Below are 23,116 nucleotides of genomic sequence, written 5' to 3' on the forward strand. Positions count from 1 at the left end.
TTTGAAGAGAAGGAAAAGGGTTTACAGGACTGAACCCCCAATTCATATCAGTCAAGTACAACAGTGGTTCAACAGGAACACAAAACATGGCTTACTTTTGCTCCCCAAATTGTCACTAAATGGAGCCATGCTAACAGATAATAATACGCATTATTGTGATAAGAAGAGTTACTTGTCACACAATTTTAAGCCAGCTCCAAGCAATATTGGAATGCAAATTTCAACAGCCAGTCTGTTGAACAAAGTCTCCTAAATCTGTATGTACTTATACTGCTGGCACACAGTGCCAAGTTAACAAGGAAAACACCTACATCATTAGAAAGAATTATATGTCTGAGATTTTACATCATTTAACATTACCCTGTCTCTTTCCCTTCTTTGTCTCCCTGGTGGGAAACGGGAAGGGAAGAAGAATGCTGTACCTCTTGCTAATGAAAAACACTAAAAAGTTTCTGAAAATTCAGCTTTGTCCAAGATCTCAATTCAGGACACTTAATCCCTGAACAAGTAAATTTTCTCAGTATTGGTCTCACCACAGGTTCCATAGCAACCTTTGATTTTGAATTGGAATAAATTTTGAGTCATGTTCTATGAGAATATTTTGAACCTAAGTAGGGTGACCATAAATGAAGCTACAATTGTACTGAAAAGCTTGGTTTGATTAGTCATTGGGTCTAACAGTCTTACGTTTGAAGGCAATGAGAAGTTATTTCCATCCATCTACTGTAAGTGGGAACCCAGAGTATGCTTTGTTTTCTATGCAAACCTCGCTGCACCATTATGAGGACGGCAGCAAGAGATAACTTTCTAGCAGAGTGGGATATGTGAAGGCCAAGGTTGGCAAGATAAATTAAAAGTTGTAGAAGACAATGAAATTCCAGGAATGGACAGGACATGACTATTGAGAGCTAAATGGATAGGCTGCAAATGGAAACTGGCCAAAAATCACAAGTGATATGACAGAGAACAGCTGAGCTTCTATCCCCTCCTGGAAGGTATTGCCACATTTTCAAGTCTCAAGCCTGCTTTATCAAGGCATTGTGAGAGCGTGTGTTTAATGTTCTCTATGATTTACAAAGAAATACTAATTATTTACAGAGAAATAATTATTAGGTCATTAGTAAAATTCAACCCAGAATGCAAAGAGTTACTAATAAAAAACAGATTAAACAAAGTATTTTTTCCTTCCCCTAGAGACACATTCATGTCAAAGTATCATTAAACAGAGAACCATTTTTTGCACGGCATCAAAGAAGTCACCAGAGAACTGGAGACTACACCACTCTCATAAGTATGCGCAGAAATTTGCATTTGGGTAGTAGAAAGTGAATTGAACAATGAGAATGCACCAATTCACTCACAGGCTCGATGGATGTGGTATATTATGGCATTGATCTTGCAAGAAGTTGGTCCTTATGTACAGTCTCTTCCATATCTGATTATTTTACACTTTCTAACAGATCTGCATAGCTTTTCTAGTACAATTTGCAGAAGTAATTGAGTCTGAGGTTCAGATGAAGGGATGAGGGGTACTCGGCACACAAGAACTGCAGGGAAAGGCTGGGATCTACAGTGCCAGCGGTCAATTACCCTGGCTCCCACCAGGAGCAAATTCGGTCCTGCTAATACATACAGCTTCCTCCAAGCTGCCTGTTGGCTCTGAGCAGGAGGAGGTGAGAGAAATTGACACTCGGACAGTATCACTGGTGTCTGAGATGTCTGTCTCTGTGTTACATCTTTCCTCCGTATCTGAGAGTCAGTTGGAAAGCATCTGACCTGCAGTTGTCGTGGAGTCTGTGGGACCATTGCTGCTGCCTTCAAGGCAAGAATCTTTGATTTCATCCTGGATTTTTCATAGACAGTCAGAATGTCGTATTTGGCATTTCTGTATTTTTTCATATTTCTTTGTGATATGCAAATGCTTTATGCTCCCTGAAAACATATCGAATTTGATTAATTATGTTAAATAAATTCAAGAGCAGTTTAACTACACTGGTGTGCAAGAACCAGCTGTCTTGTATAAAGCCAGCTAATTACTTTCATTCACACCAACCATCCTATTGGACTAGGCCATTGAACTCTAGCTAAAAGTGATGTTGATTTGCATACTAGGCATCATCTGCATCCTGTTAGATTTACAAGTAGGTAATTAAGTCTTTATTTTGATCAGCTTTCTTCATTTGTTTTCCTGATTAAATTAAGGAGTAGAGATTTTCAGAAATTAATCCTCGCACTGGTTTCTATTTTACTTGTATTTTATGGCTCTAGATTAAACTTCCCAGCACTGCTTACATATTCTGAAGTTCTTCTCTTTCATATGTCCTCCATTTCCTAGGATGAGAAAATAAAGAAAGCTTTTATGCATGTGGGGCAGTAGAAAATAAGAGTCTGTTGTAATGTTCAAAGTTCAGATGTTCAACAGCTCGCCCAACTACCCAGTTGAGGCAGGAGAGACACACGGCAGCAGCTCCTGAGCTTGACCCACATATTTTGTCAGATGTTTTCTTCTTTCTAATGAAGGAAACTTCTCTACAAAAGCTCCTGGATTTATTTTTACCATGCTTACCATTTCCATGATGAGGAGTGTACTTATTCTCTTGTACTTTCAACTAGCTCTTAATTACGGTATTTTCATGTTCTATTTGCATATGGATGAACTGAAGTTAAGACCTTCAAATGAAGCCAGGATCTGTCCCTGCATTAATACTGTTGCAGAGACTGACTTAGAACCAGAATGATTTTTCAAAGAAGTAGATAACGCTGCCTCTGGGCAAACCACATGAGTAAAATGGTTCAGCCAGTTAAGGGACTAAATAAACCAGGTTAAAACAATAATAACAATAATAATAGTAATAGTAATAATAATGATGATGATGATGATGATACGTTAGGTTGCACCAACTAGAAAAATAAAATCAATGCAAAAGTTTTAAAGACAAATCTTCTACAGAAACCTTGTTTAAAATTGAGTTTCTGTCTGACACCATCAATTTGGGAATTGGATGACTAATGGGAAGAGTTTGGCTGTTTACGATACTACAAAATTAATGTTTGAAAGTTGGCTTTTATAGATTACTGGGTTTCTGCAAAGTCCTGTCATAGGACTTCAAATTCACTCAGAGCCAAAACAATTTTCTTTTTGTCTTTGTCACTTGTTGTCCTTGTTTATAACAAGGGTCAGCATTTTTAAGTACAATGATTTGGAACTGTTTGAAGTACGCTATTGCCTTGCTCCAGTGTGTTAATAAGGACCTTGTAATTAAAAGTAACCTCCCAACAATGAACCAAGGGCTCCGTGTCTCCTTGGCATGCTGTGTGGTTTGTTGCTATGTTGTTAAAACATTTTTATGTTACTGATGGAACAGCTTAGCTATCCAGGAAGAAAATAATGAAGTTGGCTACATACCTCGCTGTTACACACCTGTGTAACACCTTAGAGAAAAGGTTAACATGCAACACGATACTTCCTGGAGCACTGGCCACTGAGAGAGGAACGATGGATTTTGGGGAACTGGTGGCATTCATCAGTAGGGCTCTGACTTTCCAGCTTGTAAAGAAAAGTTGAGTAAGTTAAATATGTTACTTAAAACCTGAACGACAGCATAAAATATGAGTAGCATGTGGAGAGGTTAGGAAAAAAACATTAAGAACAGCACGCTTTTAAAGAATGAATTATTTATTTATGATTTATGTATTGCAGTCATTGAGATTGTTAAAAACCAGGAATCCCCTCCTAATGGTACAAGAAGCAAGTATGACTGTCATTTAAATATTTGGGCAATACTCCAGAAACCTAGCTTGCATATCTGTCTATATGTCCTCTTGCCAGATGTGCTCCCCTTTCTCATTCTCTCCAGGAAACCCATCCCTCATGTTTGTTACTTCACCTCTTTCAACACCCGTGTCTGCGAGGCTGGAGGCACCCGGCTCTCAGCACCCTCTGGCAGGACGAGGTTTTCAAATAGACACAGCATCACCTGGGCAGGAGATTAAAATCAAACCAAAGGGAATAGGTTTCACCCACGGTACCAATTAATTATGGAAATTCAGTGAAATACAAGGATGTGGAAGCCAGAGAATTAGTGAAAATAGAAAGGAAGCAGGAAAATTCATGGAAGAGGGCCCCAACAGAACCAAGAACTAGAAAACAGTGTATTCTGCATGCAGCCTCTGATTTAGGAAGACTCCAAGCTTTAGATTGCCAGAAGATGGGAAAGTAAAATAGAGAGAAATTTTTTCTGTATTCGTCTTGTTTCTTGCTCCTTAAGCCACCTGGAGATAAGAGAGTTGGCGAGATGGCTTTTTGGTCTAATCTAATGCAGCAGGTCCTACCTAACAACTTTCATTTGAGAATGAGATTCAGAAATCTGGCTCAAAATCTTGCCCTGGATCTTTTGTTGTTTATTTCCAGTGTAACTGGTTTTATTTTAAATATTGACATCTCATCCGGTATCTTTTAAAATAGATGTATTTCCTGTATTTTATCAGCTGCATTTTAATGTCAGTGTTAGAAACTCCCTTACTCACCACTGATAGTACTGAAGAGATAATGTCTTTGATGAAGGTTTTACAGTCTTCCTTATGAAACAGGCTCTTATTATTGATGAATACACATAAACAGGTTTGGCTTTTATGGATTGAATCTGTTGCGTTTCCTGCACGACAGCATGAGAAAGAGAAAGAGGGAGAGAGAAACTTGCAGGAACTTTTTCATTTGTTGGAAAGAAATCAGCCTTTTAGAGCAAAGGACAGTGGTGTTTTCTGTGTACTGACAATAACAGTATCAAAGCAGTATCACTCCCAAGTCCTACATAGAATATTCCTCTGCTGAGGACTCAATTAGTACATCGGTTTACTTTAGCAGCAGTGAGGTACTCAGCTCTTGGGCTGAGGAATTAATCTTCTCAAAGGATTTAAAATATTGTTAAAAATAAACCAGGATCACTTAAAACATCTTTTCAGGTGGTGGTTGTTAATCTGCACCTAGTGTCCAGGCCTAATTGCCTTGTATGACCTGGCGATGAATTGGTCTTATGAATGGTGCTGTGTCTGGATTACTTTGCAATTGCTAACCTAAATATCTGCAGGGAGGATTGCCCTTCTTACAGGGCCTGCTTTGTATTGTGTGGGGTTGTTAAGATTGAGATGCCTTAATGTAATTGATACAGCTACATGCAGACGTGCCTACTTTTTTGTTCTTTTTTTTCAATTTCTTTGTTATTTTTCTGTGTTCTGACTATAGTAAAAGATTTAGCATGAACTGACGGTAAGTGAACTGTTACTCCATTTTGCTGTATTTTCAACAGAATTTTGAACTAACAAAAAGTAGTGGATGAACATCCCTGAAAGCCAACTCTTATTTACAGAACATAGACAGCATGGGAAACATATTATTTTATTAACAAGCCTAAATGCAAATCACCAGTAACATATTACTCTTAGCAGTGTGTTTAGTGTCCAAGCCTTCATAAACCTTCTTTGCTTTGGTTGAGACTGCTGGTAGTGGTTGTAAAAAGTAATAGTAGTTTCCAGAGAGGGAATGGTCCTCTGAAGATGTAACAGATTTCCAACTAGTAGCAATCAAGGGCAGAAGTTCTGCAGCCACCATGAGTTTTCCAGATGCTAAACCATCACATGATTGAAATCCTGGTCATCATGGGGAACTTAAACCATTCACATATCTGCCAGAGGGACAACACAGCAGGGCACAAGCAATCCAGGAGGTTTCTGGAATGCATTGAGGATAACTTTCTAACGCTGGTGATTGAGAAGCCAGTGAGGAAAGGCACTCTGCTGGACCTCCTTACGCTTACAAACGAGAAAGATCTGGTTGAGAATGTGAAGGCTGGGAGCAGCTTTGGCTGCACTGACCAATAGTGATGGAGTACAACACCTGAGGGGACGAAAAAAGGACAAATAGCAGGATCACAGCCCTGGGCTTCAAGACAGCAGACTTTGGCCTCTTCAGGAATCTGCTTGGAAGAATCCCATGGGAGAACATCCTGAAGAGAAGAGAGCCAGTTGACTTTCAAGAATGACCTCTGCCTCCAAGCTCAAGAACGGTCCAGTCCAACATGCAGGAAATCAAGCAAAGATGGCAGGAGGCCTGCATGGATAAACAAGGAGCTCCTGACAGAACTCAAACATCAAATGGAAGCATACAAGAATGTATTGGGGTTACATGGCAGAGTTTTGGCAGTGGGGGGCTGCAGGGTGGGCTCTGTGAAGAGAGGCTGGGGCTGCCCTATGCCAGACACAGACGATTCCAGCTGGCTCCACAATGGACACGCTGTAGGACACACTGGGCCCATCAGGGAAGCTGGTGGTGTCCCTGGGAAAACATATTTAAGAAAGGGGCAAAACGCTGCACAGATAGTGAGGAGTGAGGAAAAAAGTGTGAGAAACAGTCCCGTGAGCACCAAGGTCAGAGAAGAAGGGCAGGGAGGTGGTGCTCCAGGTGCCAGAGCAGACATTCCCTTGCAGCCCATGGAGAGACCATGGTGGAGCAGGTATCCACTCTGCAGGCCATGGAAAGGACCACCCTAGAGCAAGTGGGTATTTCCTGAAGGAACTGTGGCCCTTTCAGAGCCCACACATGAGCAGGTTCTCCTAACAGGAACTACAGACCATGGAGGAACCACGCTGGAGCAGGTGGATCCTGAAGAACTGAAGACCGTGCAGAGGACCCATGCTGGAACAGTTCTTGAATGACTGCAGCCCATGGAAAGGACCCACGCTGGAGGAAGGGAAAAGTGTGAGGAGGAAAGAGCAGCAGAGACAAACTACAATGGACTAACTAGAACTGACCACTGTCCCCCATTCACCTGTGTCACTCGGGCAGGGTGGGGTAGAAGAGTGGGGAATGAAGGAATGAAGCTGAGCCTGGAAAAAGGGGAGGGATGGGAGAAGATGTTGTTTTAATTTGTTTTTATTTCTCACTATCCAAACCTACTTTAATTGGAATAAATTGAATTAATTTTCCCCAAGCGAGGTCTGTTTTGCCCATTACAGTAACTGGCAAGTGATCTCCCTGTCTTTATCTTGACCTACAAGCTTTTCCATCCTATTTTCTCCCCATCCTGTGAAGGAGAGGTAGTGAGAGAGTGGCTGGGTGGGCATCTGGTAGTCAGCCAAGGTCAACCCACCAGCAAGAGGCAGAAGCAGGGTCAGAGGACCTGGGAGGAATGCAGAGACACTGTCCAAGCATGCAGCGATGGGGTTAGGAAAGGCATAGCCCACTGGGAATTGAATCTGGTGAGGGACATAAAAGACAACAAAGAAGGCTTCAACAAGTGTATAAGCAGTAAAAGGAAGACTAGAGAAAATGTGGGCCTACTGCTGAATGTGCCAGGGGACCTGGAGACAAAGGACGTGGAGAAGGCTGAGGTACTCAGTGCTTTCTTCACTTCGGTCTTTGCTGGTAATACCAGCCTTCAGCAATCTCAGGCCCTGAATGGGAAGACATGGAGAAAGGAATACTTATCCTCAGTAACGATCAGTTCAGGAAACATTTAAATGAAACTGAATGCACAAGGCCATGGGACTTGATGGGATGCACCTGATGGACTGAGGGAGCTGGCTGATGTCGTTGCAAGTTAGTCATGATGATCTTTGAAAGGCTGTGGTGACTGGGGGCGGTTTCTGAGGACTGGAAGAAAGTAAATGTCACTGCTGTCTTCAAGAAGGGCAGCAAGGGGGATCTAGGGAAGTACAGGCTAATCAGCCTCAGCTCAGTCCCCAGGAAGGAGGTGGATTACATCTTCCTGGAAGCCTTTTCCAAACATATGAAGGACAAGAAAGTGATTGGGAGTAGTCAGCATGATTTACGAAGGGGAAATCATATCTGATCAACTTGATAGCCTTCTACAACAAAATGACCAGCTCAGTGGACAAGGGGAGAGCAGTGGATTTTAGCATGACTTTTGACACTGTCTCTGATAACGTGCTTATAGACAAACTGATGAAGTATGGACTAGATAAGTGGATAGTCAGGTGGATTTAAAACTGGCTGAACTGCTGGATTCTAAGACTTGTGATCGATGGCATGAAGTCCATCTGGAAGCCAGTCAGTATTGGACTGACGGTTCTGTGAATAGCAGGTACTCACACCTAACGCATAACTCTGCTAGAGTCCACCCAATTGGACATTTGTTCAGTTTCTGTGCTTAGATCTCAGTAATCCGGATAGATAGTTATATTTCTCTGGGTGGTGTGTCGTGGTTTAACGCCAGCCAGCACTAAGCACCACGCAGCCACTCACTCACTTCCCCTCCACCCAGTGGGATGGGGAAGAGAATTGGGAAAAAACCCCCTCGTGGGTTGAGATAAGAACAGTTTAATAGGACAGCAAGGAAGAAAATAATAATTATAATAATAACAATAATAAAATTACAACAACAACAGCAACAACAACAATCATAATAATAACAACAATAATAGAAATGGAATATACAAAACAAGTGATGCACAATGCAATTGCTCGCCACTTGCCAACCGATGCCCAGTTAGTTCCTGAGCAGCGATCCACCCCCCAGGCCAGCTCCCCCTAGTTTATATACTGGGCATGACGTCACATGGTATGGAATATCCCTTTGGCCAGTTTGGGTCAACTGTCCTGGCTGTGTCCCCTCCCAACTTCTTGTGTCCCTCCAGCCTTCTTGCTGGCTGGGCATCAGAAGCTGAAAAATCCTTGATTTAGTATAAACACTGCTTAGCAACAACTGAAAACATCAGAGTGTTACCAACATTCTTCTCATACTGAATCCAAGACATAACACCGTACCAGCTACTAGAAAGACAATTAACTCTATGCCAGCCAAAACCAGGACATGGTGATTTGAAACCTCTTTGTCACAATTTCAGGCAGTAAAAATTGTTTTGGGACAAGGAAGTTATTTTCCATTGAGATGTATTTGCTCTATTTCTGCTTTGACTTGTGTAGGTGACATAAGCTCCTACATCCCACTGATTTTGGAAAAATATGCTCTCATAGTTTATAGTACAAACCTGGATACAACAGCATAGAATGGAAATAGTATAGTGCAGTATTGCAGTTCTAAAAATGAGGTCATTAGGCCTGCATAGTTCTGATTTCCTGGTAATTTTGAACCGGGTTATTCTGACTGGTTGGTTACTGGCTTTCTCTAGGTTCCTCTTGATGTTTTGGTTGCTTCTGTCCTAATCAACTCTTGAGATTTGCATTAAATACATTTTTTATACAAGTTTGCTCTGCTGATTGTTCTTTGTTCTGGAGATTATTCTCCGTAACATTCTTCACCAAAACCTGAATGCTGCTTTTGTATTTTGACTACTTGATATTTTGTGTGTCAGCATCTCAAATCATCAGCTCAAAATCTGAAATGCTCAAAATTTAAAGGAAATTTCTGAAAAATATTGAAAATATTATAAGAGGCTTCATACCCATGAAAGATTTAACCTACTCAAGTTTGTAAAGTACCTGGAGATTCTGAGATTGCAGGTACAATTCAGGTACAAATATAATGACCTATTGCCCTCTAAGCAGGAACCTCATCAAGATATTTCAGTTACTGAATTGCCAAAACTGGACTGGACTTTGCTGCTAGTCTTGCCAGAAAGTTAAGCGTCACATAGCTCTCTAAACTTTGGTCTGTCTTCTACAACAGCATTTGATATCCTAACCATAAGCAAGATTTCATGGGCAGGAATACCAGAAACTGCAGGAAAAGGCATTTATCACATTTGTGTGTCTGTTGCTTGTTATTCCTGTGTGATCTGAATCCAGATCCTTCTCTTCGCACTTGTGAAGCACCTGGAGATCGACTCGTGCCATGTAGTATTCTTTGCGTTTCAGTTCTCCTAAAATTTCAATCCACAAAGCAAGATGTGGTATTTTATTCACTTCCTCCCCGCCCAGGACCATGATCAAAATCAACATTCATATGGCAACATCCTAGATGAGCACCCTGGTGTGTGGTTTGAGACCAAGAAAATTGCTTGGACTTAGCCTTTATAATAATCTTTACTTAAAGCTTGATAGAAGCAAAGTCCCCTCAACTTTAGTGGACCTTGTATCTGACTCGGAAGGCTTAAATTGGTAAAAGCCCAGCCTTGCATGAGAAGAGTATGGCAGTGAGGAGCTTGCTTTCTCCTTTTCGCTGGAGGCTTCAAGCATAAGTCAAACATTGTGGAGTTGTAGTTCTGTCTTTATACTCTCGTGTAGTTAATTTTCTTGGTACTGAGATTCCAGCAGAGCTTTCAGCTAAAATGAATGTAACTAATAATTTGGAATTCAATAATATCTGATTTGCAAATTATTGCATGAGACACATATGAAGCCTCATACATTGTTATAAATTATTAATTAGGTTTTGGAAATTATCTTGGATATGTAAATCTATTATTAAGTAAATATGCTGGCATTTCTACTTTTAAGAAATGAATGTAATATTGCCATTAAAAATTCTCCTTGTAATTATTCACAGAATAACTCCAAGAAACACAAGACAGAAATTAATTTCTCTTAGAATTAATGTTCTCTTGCATTCAGGATTGCAGTTATTCTCCACGTCGTGCTACTCTAATTCAGAAAAAAATGCAGTTGGAAGTTGCTATTTCTTCTAGGGAGGAAAAGAGAAGAACAAATCACATTCGAGCAGATCTTCTGTTATATATTATTTGGTCTTCTGTATAGGAAGGGATATATAGGAGGGAGCTGTACAGGTCCTTCCAACTGGAGAGCACAAAGCCAGGGGCATTCTGTGTTTTCCTATGTGATGCCAGGCTCTGGGGATAAATGCGGGTCTGTAGGAGAGTGTAGTTTCTCTCCCTGTAAACCAGGCAGCAAAAGCAGGGAAGCACAGGTCCCATCTTTCCAGCAGGCGTGTATCTGGTTTTCTGCACTGTGTTGTTCTGCCACCGGGATAACTCAGCTCCCCACCTGCAGTGCCTTCTGCACACCCAGTTACCTTCCTGTGGCACTTTGCAGCTCTCAAAGACATAATTATACCTTTGATTTCTGCCTCTTTCATTTCTTACAGTAAATGACCAGGTATGACCAGGGATGATTTTGGCATTTGGTTCTGCTGCTGACACCTGCAAATAATAGACCTGGGTGGTAAAGTTTTGAGGTTCGTTGTTATTTTCATTTCTGTGGATATGTATTTAGCATGTGCCATTCTGGGTCACCCATTTTGTCCATGCTGTCAGGTGCAGCTTGCTCAGGGTAGATTCCAGCTGATAATAACCAACTCACAGTTTGCACAATATTTATCTCGAAGTCTTTGATTGCAACTTTAGGTTATTTCTGCCTTGACTGCTTAATTTTTCTTTCACCAGAACACTCCCCAAATCTTTGCTTTCATATGGTAAATATGTAGGAATGCTGCATATGAGACTATTCAGCACAAAGATTTTAATGAAACACTCCTGTAAATATGCTTGTTTCTCTCTTGCTACACTTATTTTAAGTGTATGTTTAACTTGCTGATTTCACACACCGCTGTGCAGCCATTTGTTATATATTAACTTAAGACTCAATCCCGCAAGGTACTGACTGCTTCTGGATCACACTGAGTCCCTTTCCCTCCCAGTGGTTGTGTTAAAGGGCTTAAAGGGTGCTCAGCACCTTGCAGGACTGAGCCCCGAATCCAGACAACAACAGGCTCTTTGAAAAACCAAACAGGTTTTCTGGAACAAGGTTCATACTGTAACTGGGCAATATTCTGTGCAATGGATTTTCATACATTTAGCTTAAATCTTACCCAGAACAAGAGATCTGGTAGTTAATGGCTGCTGGAAGACATAAACATTCAGGTATGTATGGTGGTAATTAATTACATTTTACAATTATGGCATTATTAGTTGTTCCAGTTAAGTGCAAAACCATAACTTAGACTAATAGTTAATCTTTTGTGTGTTGGCTGCAGTGCGCTTTGCCCCTCTGTTAAAGTGTATGTGGTTTTTAGAGTTGCAGATAATCTGTGCAGTTCATCTAGCAAAGCCATTTGGGCATTATTCATTGCCGCGCTTACGCGCTATACGACGGGGCACTTCGCGTGCTGTGACTTCAAGGGGAGCTCACTGGCAGTGGGGGGCAGATTCCCTGGCATTGTCCCAGCTTTCTGGACCCCCCCCTTGGGCAGAAGCCCACCCAGCCATACAGCCGAGCCACTGGCGGCTGCCTGCATTGTCACTGGTGGCACTGGGCTGGAGCCCCGTCCTCCGCTGCGAGTTGGGCATTTTGAAAGGTATGCTTTACCGAAGGGTACTAAGCCGATCGTTGCTTACGTTTTGGGAAGCCAGGAGAAATATTTAGTAGCCAAATGTATCTTAAGAGACCAAGATATGGTGTATAGCCTGTGCAAACTCCAGTATTAATTATTACTCTTCCTCTGGAACTTGTTTAGGGAGAAGAGCATGGCATTGGTCTGTTGTAAATTCAGATGTATTTGGCACAGAAGAAGTGCTGTAACGTACCGTTTCTGAAGTTACTCTTCCTGTTTTGTATGCAGATGAAGAACATAATCTTCCACTGTTTGCAAGGAAAAAACCAGGACCTGAAACCTTTAAGCAATGGGGTTTAACGCCATCTACAAGCAAGGAAAATGACTTCCAAAAAGGCAGCCCCTGCCTTCCCTGTTCAACACCCTGCCATGGTAGGCAAGCAAGGAGATGCTCTTTGATTTTGGTCCTGGTATCACCTGCAAATCGTGGTACTTATGAACTGAAAACTGAACCTGAATTTTGCTTTCAAACTTCTATTTAAGGTTGGCCAGAAAGCAAGGCACAGTTCAGTTCTAGGGACTGTTGGAGGAATCTCACTTTAATTCAAATACACCTGTGTATTAATAACCATACCTTTTCAAAATAAGCAATCACACTGCTGGCTTTTGCCCTCACTCCCACAAGTTAACTCTCAGTTGTGCACACATTTATGTGTGGATTATCTCTTGAGATGGGTGTGATTTTAAGCATGCAATAGCAGAGAATCACATACATAAAATGTTTGCAAGATCACAGCTCTGGCCATGTACTCTTAACTGAAATCGGGGCATGACACAGGTGCGTAAGTAGACTGCGGATTAAACGACTTGCTGACTGCCAGTTTTCTCAGAGTAATGACCATCAAGTTGGCTGCTGTGCTTTTCTGGGGAATAAGCAAAAACCCAAAGAAAACTGAGCTTTTAGGAGTCTTTAGTAAATTAGAGAGGTTTCTGTGTAACTTTAAGCACAATTAGCTAAGCTAGCAACACTAAGAAGTTAAGAGTTGTTTACCCATTAAAAGAAAGTGGGGAAATGGGTAGAAGTTTATGGGAACAAAAGTGGACTGCTGATGCCAGTGAAGTATTTTCCAAAACTTTCAGCATAGGATGAAGGCACCACGTGATCCCGTGTAAGAATATTGCAGCAGAAAGTAGTCACAAGTACTCAATATCCTCCCTGGGAAAACAGCTCCCGGTTTAGAGGAAATGAGCTTGGGGTTGGTTATATGCTAATTGCTTTTCATTACTATGGGTTAGCAAAGCTGTTTAATACTTGCTGTAAAGCCTGGATTTCACTCTCCTCTCATTTAATACCAGGTTAAATCTGGAATAATAAGCGCTCAAAAGCTTAGAGGTTCCAGTAAAATGAGATTCGGCTAAAAATTACATGTTGGTTTCTACTAGTAACAGTGTTCTAGCTTTGGTGCCCTAAGCAATGAGAGAAGCAAGACTGGTGAGAAAAACGAATATGCTTCATTATGATATTGAATGATTTAGTAGAAGTTGCTGTGTCTTACTGCAAACCTTAGGAAGGGTTTCCTTCTCCGGAGAGCCCGAACTCCCCCCCATCCCCCTTTTCTTAGACTTCAGAACAATAAAAAATATAATAGTAAATTTTGAATAATTTCCAAGTGTTTGTATGGTGTATTTTGCTTAAGTGTTGGAAAATCAAGACGTGCATGGAGCCAGATGGTTGTTATTTCAGTGTTTCTCAGGCAGCAATATCTGTGACTCTGAGGGCTGAACACTGAACTGGAGCTGTTTATCAGCTGAATGATAGCAAGATTTCTGATAAATTAAGCATCTTGGCCTGGTAGAATGAAGTATAAAGCTGATACTACAGTCATCCAAAATTGGCTTGTTATAAAGGTGCACCTCTGACTCTTTGCTTAAAACAATTATTCTGGAATGTATTTGTCTGTGGCTCTTCAGGACTTTCGAGTTAAAGCGTTCATGTAAATCTTGTCCTTGCTAGGAAAATTACCAGATGCTGACAGGGGGTGTCACCAGTGGCTCAGCTGAACATATGCTGCATATGGCTTGGCTGCAAGTGCTGGACAGGGAGGCCCTGTTCCCTGCTGCTGCAGAGACTGGTGAAAACAGGTTTTAAACCAACTGATTTCAGCACGATACTAAGCATTAGCCTCTATGCAGTGTTCATCCTACCAATGAGACTGAATAACTATTCAAGCATAGATCGGCCTGCCAAAATTTTTGCTGCATCGAGAAAAGCTCAAGTGACACCTTTACTGAGTTATTTTACAAACGGTCGTTTTGAGGTACACAGCAATCCCAATATCCTTGCATCGACGCTGTTTGTATTATTTTGTGGTGAGGCTGGAATTGAAACTGAATCAGAGATTGAATGCAAAGCAGATTAAAATGTCTATTTACCTTAATCATTATTTCTAATCCCTGAATTTGACACAACAGCGCTTCATAAAAAAATCAATTAACCGTTTTCTGGAGTAAGTATTTTCTTGCTTTTCCAGAGAACACACTTAAAAATATTTCCAGTTTGGGAAGTTGCCACAGAATTTTGTGGGTTTTTTGCGTCTCTCTTGCGAACCCGCCACAGGCACCCACCCAGCACCGCCACCCGCACGCCCACCTCACACCCACACAACCTGGCACCCTGCAGCTTTGAAAGGCAACACGCGGAGAATAAGCTGAGGGCAATTGCATGTTCCTCAGCCTTTTCCAATTCACAGCACTCCTGCGCAGGTCCTGAGACAAATTTTGAGTCTGGAGCCGTTTCAGGAGTCCCGTTGCTTGTGGAAGGAGTTTCCACTCGCCTTCCTGCACTTTTCTCCCTGCCCTTGGATGCTGACTTCTACCTCCTGCCCTTCAACAGCTCCGGTGCAGCCGGGGAAGATGGTTCAACTCCCAGCCTGGCTGGAAAAAGCAGAAGGGAGGTCCAGCATCTCTCCCTTTAGGTGGTGGCAAGCTCTTAGAATGGCTGGAGCCATCACTTCCACCTTCACCCGTAGAAACCAGGTAGATCGAAGGAGATGATGGTCCACGGGGAGCAACAGCATCGCTGGGTCAGCGTGTGCTAACAGGAGAGAGCAAAGCAGCCGTTCCAGTCCTGGCACAGAAACAGAAAGTTTGCTGAATTATGTCATGAAAGGGGAGAGGTGGGAAGAGGTCTGACTCAGGTATTTAGTATTGCTTAGACAAAAGACAACCCTAGGACAGAATTGGTGCAAAGTGCCTCCCTTTCACACTGAGCTGGAAACACGGCTCACATCCCCAGCTTAGTATTTTAATTATGTACCCCAGCGTGTTAAGGGAATGGCTTCTATGTTTTTTTTCATTAGGTTTTCTTAACTGGAAGTTTAACAAGGTCTTTTTACAAAGGACAGTGTCACTGACAGGTACCAAAGTGTCCATTTTGCTATTTGCAATGTTTAGGCAAAGACAGCTCACCACTGTAAATTAACTTTTGTAGTAAGGAAATGTGCAATCTTTTAGGTTCAGAGCTGTCTTGTACTCTTACGAGACATAAATTATTAGCCAGATCTGCAAACTCCAGTTTAGAAGATTAATGAACCATCATCAAAATAGGCAATTGAGTCTTGAAATGGGCACTTTAGTCTGAACTCCTTTCAAAAAACTGGAATTTAGAGTTTGTCCTCTGCATGGATAGGTAATGGATTATTTTCTCTGTGTGTACACTTTTTATAGCTCTCATCACTGTAAGCATCAAAGTCCCCGAGGAGCATTGATGGATTTGTCCTTGCAGGCCCATAGGTTATAAGGCACTACTCCTATCATCACTTATTTTACACATACGGCACTTAAGCTGAGAAAAGTACGCTGAACTGCCAAGGTCAGAAAGAAAGAAAATCCAGAATCTCTCTTCCCAGCCTCAGTCATAAAGCCATCTTTCCTGCCTGAGATGAGGGTTTGATTTTTTTCAGATAATTTACCATTACTTTTGGGGCTGGTAAAATCCAGAGTTGTTTAACCTCTACTCATGGAATATGGGTGTCTGAGCCAATGGCCATAAAGGTCTCTTGAGGCACCGGTTCCAGTCCCGCACTGTTTCAGGCAATTATGCCATTTGGTACCTTAGATATACATAACTAACTCCATCTCAGGGTACTAAAGTCAGGTTTTCTTCCACACTGTTCTAATAGGAAGACAGTTGCACAATTCTGATGTTCTGATCTTAAAAAAATCTTCTGTTTCCCCACCAAAATCTGACTAACTTGTGCAGCAGCAATATCTTACAGAGGCAGTCAATATGTATCATTTGTATTGCTTCCTAGAAACAATTTTAATATTACAAAGAACATCAGGCTGCAAGAGATTTCCTTGGCTATCCTGCTCATAAAAGATCTAATTTAATATGTATGGTTGTTTTTAACAGGACCAGTAAGCTAGCCCAAAATTTATAAAATTGTTATGTGTCTGATTCCATGTCCAAACAAATAAGTTTTAGAGTGAGCAGCATAGTGTGTTTTCTGCATCTTTAAATCAGGTAACTCCTGGTCCTGCGAAAATAAATAGACAGTTTGCTTAAATTTGATCATCCGTGTTTTGAAAAAAATACTCTTGATCTTAGTATTAATAAAGAAGAAGGTAGGTAGTTACTAAGCACCAGAGAGAGGGATGACTATTAGTTAAAGGCTTATGATTGCTTTGAAGTTTTCAGGCAGGATAAATTCAGAGCATGTATTTTATTGAAAAGGCCCAGCACGTAAATGTTGTTGTAGCACTCATTGGTACCCACTTTGTTCAAATTGCTTTTTTCTAGCTTTTCCATTCCACAGGGTTTTTGATAGAGTAATTTCAAACAAGAAGTAGAAGTTATTAACACACTAGAGGTAGAATTAGCGAGAAGATTTTTTTTTTTTTTCCTGAAAAGAAAGAGAAACACAGTGGAGATGGTAATTCAATCTTCTGGCACAAGAAATGTGCCCATGAATGTTAATTTAGTTCAGACTGTAACAAACCCAGCAAATTTGTCATTGTAAAAGGGGACTAAACAAAGAAAAGTATTGATACTAATTGAAAAAAACCCTGTGTGGTTCTTGAAGCACATGAATCAAGATCACCTAGAAGCCTCCTAACAACCACAACAATCCCCCAAATGCTACCTATTTCTCCTTTTCTTAGTCTTACTGAGATATTCACTGTTCTGACCTCACGAACACATCAAAAGCTGTAATTTTTCAGGGCTTTTTGCCCTGGCCACCACAGAGTTAACTCAGGTGCACAGCTGCACTATCACCAGCTGGGTATTTCTGTTGCATCACACTGGGCCAATTATTCTACGGAGACCTGTTATTTTATTGTAATAAGCATCAGAAGCAAGATGATCTTATACAACTTTGCATAATTTCTACTGATGTAGCATCACCATTCCTAATGAAGTCCACTACCTGCTTCACTTTTAAAGCAGTTCCATCTTTTCTCATTTCCGATGGACTCCGTACGTTTGCGCTGTTGCTGTATCCCTGCTCCCTTCAGCACAGCTGAATTATTTAAGCGAGGGTTGGGTGCTGCTTGTGCTTATCTGCCCCCCTCCGCCCGAAGCCCAGGGAGAAGCACCATCACTCAGAAATCTAATAAACCCACGCACAGCCCCTTGCTACAGCTCACATGCAAAAATGCATGAAGTGCTCCTCACTGTCACTCCAGTCCCTGGCCTGAGCCGTGCAAACACCCGCTGCAGGTGGTCCTCAGCCCCCAAACTCCTCAAGGCCCTTTCTTTTTGTATTTATCCTTCCATTGATTTATTTTGGCCTCCTGGTTGCATAACAAGGCACCTTCATATCCTCAGGTAATTTTGGAAGGACAGTTTTGAATAGAGAGGACAGGATGGCAAGGTAATTAAGTGGGTGTGGAAGAAGGTTGATAAAGAGGTCTTAATAGTCACTTTTACATGTTATTATTCGAGCAAGGATAATAAATACAGAATGGCTGTAGGGCCATCAGATGCCGCAGCCAGGGGTGTGACATAGGAAAGGATGGCAGGTAGAGCAGAGAAGGAAGAGAAAGCAAATGACTGCAGAGTGGGAGGATTCCAGCTCTCTTGAGATCGCACCCTTTCCTCCCAACTAGTCCACATCATTTTAATGTACATCCACCTAACAGAAAATCTACTGTAACTCTTTTCAAGACAAGAGGAAAAAGAAAAATACATAGGGTATATATTTTCCTTCCCATTTCTGTCTACTTTGCATCTCCACGGTCCTTTTCCTTCCTACATCTTACACTTTGTGAGACACAAAACAAAGGTGGAATTCAGCCTTCCTAATTGGTAACTGGAAGTCTTTATGTTTAAACACAATGATCTGTTTATTGGAAACTGCTCTTCTGTAGTACCAGCCATCTCTTCATGTCATGCTGTCTGAATAATGCCTCTTGAGGATGGGGAGAAAGAATAAGATCACAGTCGGACCCCGTGGGGTTATAAATAGCCTTCTAGCAGCCTGAAAGGCTGAAGCCATCATTAAGTTGCATGCAGCTGTATTGGTGTAGGTGGGTGAGTAAGAGCAACTCGGAGATGGGATAATGGTAACCTGGTACACAAGGGTCATTTTTCATTGATGGCGTCACTCCATCAGGCTATTGTGTTCTCCCTAAATTAGGTCTCTGTGTTTAACTGAGCTGAGCAAGCTCAGCGAAATAACCTCAGCAAAGCACATTTAAAAGAAGATTAGAGGGAAAAACAGTTTGTTATGTGTTCTGATTTAGACCAAGTTGTGATAAATTTTTCTCACTTTGGTCAGTAATTGCCTTTATCGGAAGCAAAGTAAATGCAACAGGAACTGGCCTTTCGGAAGTAGCATACCAGGTTCCTGCACAGGGGCAATGATGACTTTCACTAGGCAAATTAAGGAGTTAATACAGCAATTTAACCTAAGCTGTCCTTTGAGTGTTTTCCTTAGCAACACAACTCATTTTCTGGAATGGACATTTTCAGTGCCAAGACAACAAAGGTCTTGAATTTGGAAAATCCCTTTCCATTTATTATTACCAATTTGGTTGCAGATATACACAAATGGAAAAATCCTACATTAATTTCACACAGTTTATATATAAAACAGATGAAAATAGTTAGCAGCCTATGTTAGTTTGAGCTTGCATACCCAAACATACTACTCTTCCCTTGTTTCTAAACTGAACAAATTGAGATCTTGATTGTGCTCCCAGTGAAGTCGGTGGGGGAGCTGCCTTTAACTTCAATAGATATATGACTCAGTTTAATTCCCCCTGTGGGACTTGTCAATGTGTAAAGATTCCTTGGAGGTTAATTGCTTGCAGGAGAGTCTTTGCCTGGGATGTAAAAGGAAGGTGCAAACTGCAGAACTGGAGCGTTAGCTGCGTACTGCAGCCTGGAAAAGACACTGTCAATTAAAGCAAAGGGATCTCTTATTTCAGTAATCCTGCATGTTAATAATTAAATTTGGTCACTCATTAATTTAGAGTATGTCTTAGAGAGTCACTTCCTTTGCCGTCTTGCCCAATAGCTGTTGAAGTAGGACAAATGCTTTTATGTTTTCCTGAAATGCTTCCTTTTGGCTCTTTTTTTGCACTCTCTTTTAAGAGTACCTTTTAAAAAAAAATCACTACTTTAAAAGAGACATTTAGAAAGTATGTATAAAAGAACCATGAAAGAAATAATAGACTTGTGGGAGTGGAAGAGAGGATTTCTAAACTACGTAGAAAGAATCATTCTCCTTTAGACTTTTCAGATTTAAGTGAGTTTCTTTATTACACATATGTGCCCTTCGCTATTCTGAGAAAGCTGAGATATATCACTACGTATTAAAAAGTTGGGGGGAGGGTTGTTCCTTCATCATTAAAACTTCTCCCATGTCACAGTTTTTGTAATCCTTTCCCACCTGTATTACACTTGGAATAATCCTTCTCATTCCTTGTCACATGCGCATTAAACCTCTTTTAAATTACAGACTTAGAGCTTCTAAAACAAGCATTTCATTTTTTGTTGCAGTAAGTGCGATGACCATTGTCAAATCACTATTAAAAATCTCATGCATATACCGATCAGGAAGTTATTCTTGGAGTTCTCTTCTTAAAGTACTGTACTTGGTCAACCATAACATGTAATGCTGGCACTGCCTCTCAGTTCACTGCAGCCTGTGTTACTCATCTGGAGTCAAAGTACTACCCTGTAAATAACACAGGACATAGCTCAGTTTTTCAGAAATACCTATGAAAGTGCTATGAATTTGTTCTTATTGAAGCCTTTTCAAGTATTCTCAGTGGCAAATTGTGTTAATCCTCTCAAGAAACAAAAAAGCTGGAAAACCAGCCAGGAATGCCACTTCAAAAGCACCTTTTTTAATCAGAAATTTGGATGACATTTTGCTTTTTTAGGATTGTAGAAAAACCTTTATATAGAAAGGACTAATTTGCTGAAATTTTGGTTTGTAACTTTGAGGAAACACTATGGCTTGTTTTCCTTCAAATATTGCAAGAAACTGGAAAGCGCTCAAGTTTATAGTCAGAAGAGTGATTTGCCTTCTTTCTCATGGAAGTCCTGTTGATAAAGTTTGCTTTGCATCATTTTATTAACCCTTGGTGTGACAGCACCTGGGTGCTATATACACTTCCCAGCCTTTAAAAAATTAATAATTCAGATTAAGAAAAGATTTGGGTAATTATTGGTCTCCAGTACGGGAAGTTAATCCTGTTCTCAGACATACTCTTTAGTGTGCTGCATCCCTGCTTCACTAAATAGTACTGCATGTGGAAGGACAGACTCTGACTCAATGAAGCTGCAAGAGTTAGGAGAGGGTTTAAGTACGCTACCGGTAGAATATGTATGACAAACAAAGTATAGTATTTACTTTTAGAAACTTGACAAATGTCTTAATTGACCAAATACTGTTACCTCTGTAATTGCAATTTTCTAGGTATTTCCTTTAGTAAATGTTGTGACGTTTAAAGAATACAGCATAAAATATAGTCTTACCTAATTATCTAAAGTGAGCTTTTTAGCGTGGCTTTTTAAGGAAGTTAAGTTCTTGCGAGCATGTTGTTAGCGTGTCAATACCTTCTTGTGTCATTTCTGTCTTCTCAAGCAGTTTTTAACCTGCTGATGAGCTTCAAATACATTGAAAAGAAGGGCTCAGATCTCAAAGTTATTAGACTTTCTTAAGTTTCAGAAAGACTCTTGGCTGGATAAAGGAGAGACACAAATTAGTGGTGCAGTTCAGCTCAATGGATTTTTCTGCTTTGTCTTTTTGTCCAGCTGGTAGATAGAGGACACAGGAGGAACTGGGGGTTCCCTTCTCTGAGGAGGCTTGTGGATTAAAACAGATATCAAAAATGAATGTAATGGATATAGCTCCAATATTTATGGAAAGGAATGTGAGGAACATAGGAACATAAATCCCTTGAAATTCAGGTTTGAATAGTTAGAAGTTTTTAAGCAACCAGCACAAACCGCTAGAGATACCAGGGACGCTGTGAGATAAGTTTACAGACCCATTGAAAGTGCTTTTAAAGTTAACTTCTGATATACTTCTTGTCTCATATAAATAATACTACCCTTAATAACATTGCTGAAGTAATTCTCTTGGCCATTCCAGTGCCTTCACTGAGTCCCTCTTCAGAGGCTTCCTTTTCCCACAGCCTGAAGCAGACAGTTCTTCTCTGCGCTGACTCAAGATCTTCCCCCAGGTAGTCCCAAGCTAACATAGATCACCAGCCACGGTCCATATGGACCCTCTCCATACTGCGTCAGCATTTACAGTCCTAATCTCTGTTTCCTCTTTGCTTCCATGCCCAACACTGTAGAGCAACCACTTTACTGCCTCATTTGAGTCATTCTTCAAAACTCACTCCTTCCATGGGGCATACCATAAAGCCAAGGCCAGCAAGACCTGGGCTGGTGACAGGCTGTCCCTGCTGCTGCTGACTGCCGGAGAATCCTGTGGTCACTCCCAGAGTTATTTGCTACCTCATTTGACCTACATCCCTTAAGCCCATTTGTTTGCCTCATCCCCTAACTACACCTTGCCTTTGAGAGTATGTCTGTACTGCTCTCCAGAGAAGTAATTACAGCGTGTACAGTCACACCAGTCTCAGAGGAGAGGCAGTGGGGCTCCTGGCCCTCGTTACTTCTTTAGGGTGTCTGTTCTGCTATGCACCCTGTGTTGTCCTGTTTTTATTTTGCCTCTTACCTGAGCTACATTAAAAGAGTTTTAATTATGTCTACAGCTCCAGTCCAAGTGTAGAAATATTTTTGGACAATAAACTACTTGAGCAAGGACTACCAGTTGTTATGGGTCTTTGTCAGGAGCCACGACATGGGGCTGTAAAACATTGTCTCACAAAATTTTCCTTGTAGTATATGAGCGCTGTTCAGACTGTGCATGAAATGTTCTTGCTGCTAACTCTGAGGTACAGGGGCAAACCAAAAGCTTGTCCAGGTCTGGGACAGAAAGACAGCCAGGGACAAACCAAAAGCTTGTCCAGGTCTGGGACAGAAAGACAGCCAGGGAACCAAGCACGAGCATCTGAAAGAGCTTGAGCAGATCGGCAAGTACTTCTTTTCCAGCATTCATGTCTTCAAGCTTAATAAAGCAAACCAGGCTTAGGAAAATATGCTGATGAGAAATTTGTGTTTGGCACCACAAATGCAACGCGGCCCCTGACCAATGTAAATACTACATTGAAATACAGTTTGATGTTACGGATTGTTCAGTTATAAAACAACCAACTAGCTACTAAATACACTTTGCTGGGGTGAAAGAGAGTGGCAGATGATCTGAGGCTTTTTTTTTTGTTTTCAATACTTCGGGCTTACTAGGAGGCTCAGTCATGCCGTGTGAGGAGTTGGACCGTTTAACCCGCAGATGATAACTGGGAGAATCAACTCGCGTTTGCGA

General features: G+C 41.2%; 1 protein-coding gene across 6 annotated transcripts in view; it reads left to right on the top strand.

The window, feature by feature from the left end:
- The window catches only part of SPATA13 (spermatogenesis associated 13), a 225,915-nt gene that overhangs the window by 153,535 nt on the left and 49,264 nt on the right, over positions 1 to 23,116 (top strand). Inside the window, exons 1-2 of one of the 6 annotated variants that reach the window (XM_049823006.1) lie at positions 11,550 to 11,793; positions 12,387 to 12,635. The exons of 4 other annotated variants lie outside the window; for them this stretch is intronic. In XM_049823006.1, the coding sequence (XP_049678963.1) occupies positions 12,585 to 12,635 (51 nt within the window). In that variant the 5' untranslated portion in view covers positions 11,550 to 11,793; positions 12,387 to 12,584. Of the gene's footprint in view, positions 1 to 11,549; positions 11,794 to 12,386; positions 12,636 to 23,116 lie in introns of those variants that run through there. One more of the 6 variants, XM_049823007.1, reaches the window with a different exon arrangement.

This window comes from Accipiter gentilis, chromosome 19 (genome assembly GCF_929443795.1).
Source record: "Accipiter gentilis chromosome 19, bAccGen1.1, whole genome shotgun sequence".
Lineage (NCBI taxonomy): Eukaryota > Metazoa > Chordata > Aves > Accipitriformes > Accipitridae > Astur > Astur gentilis.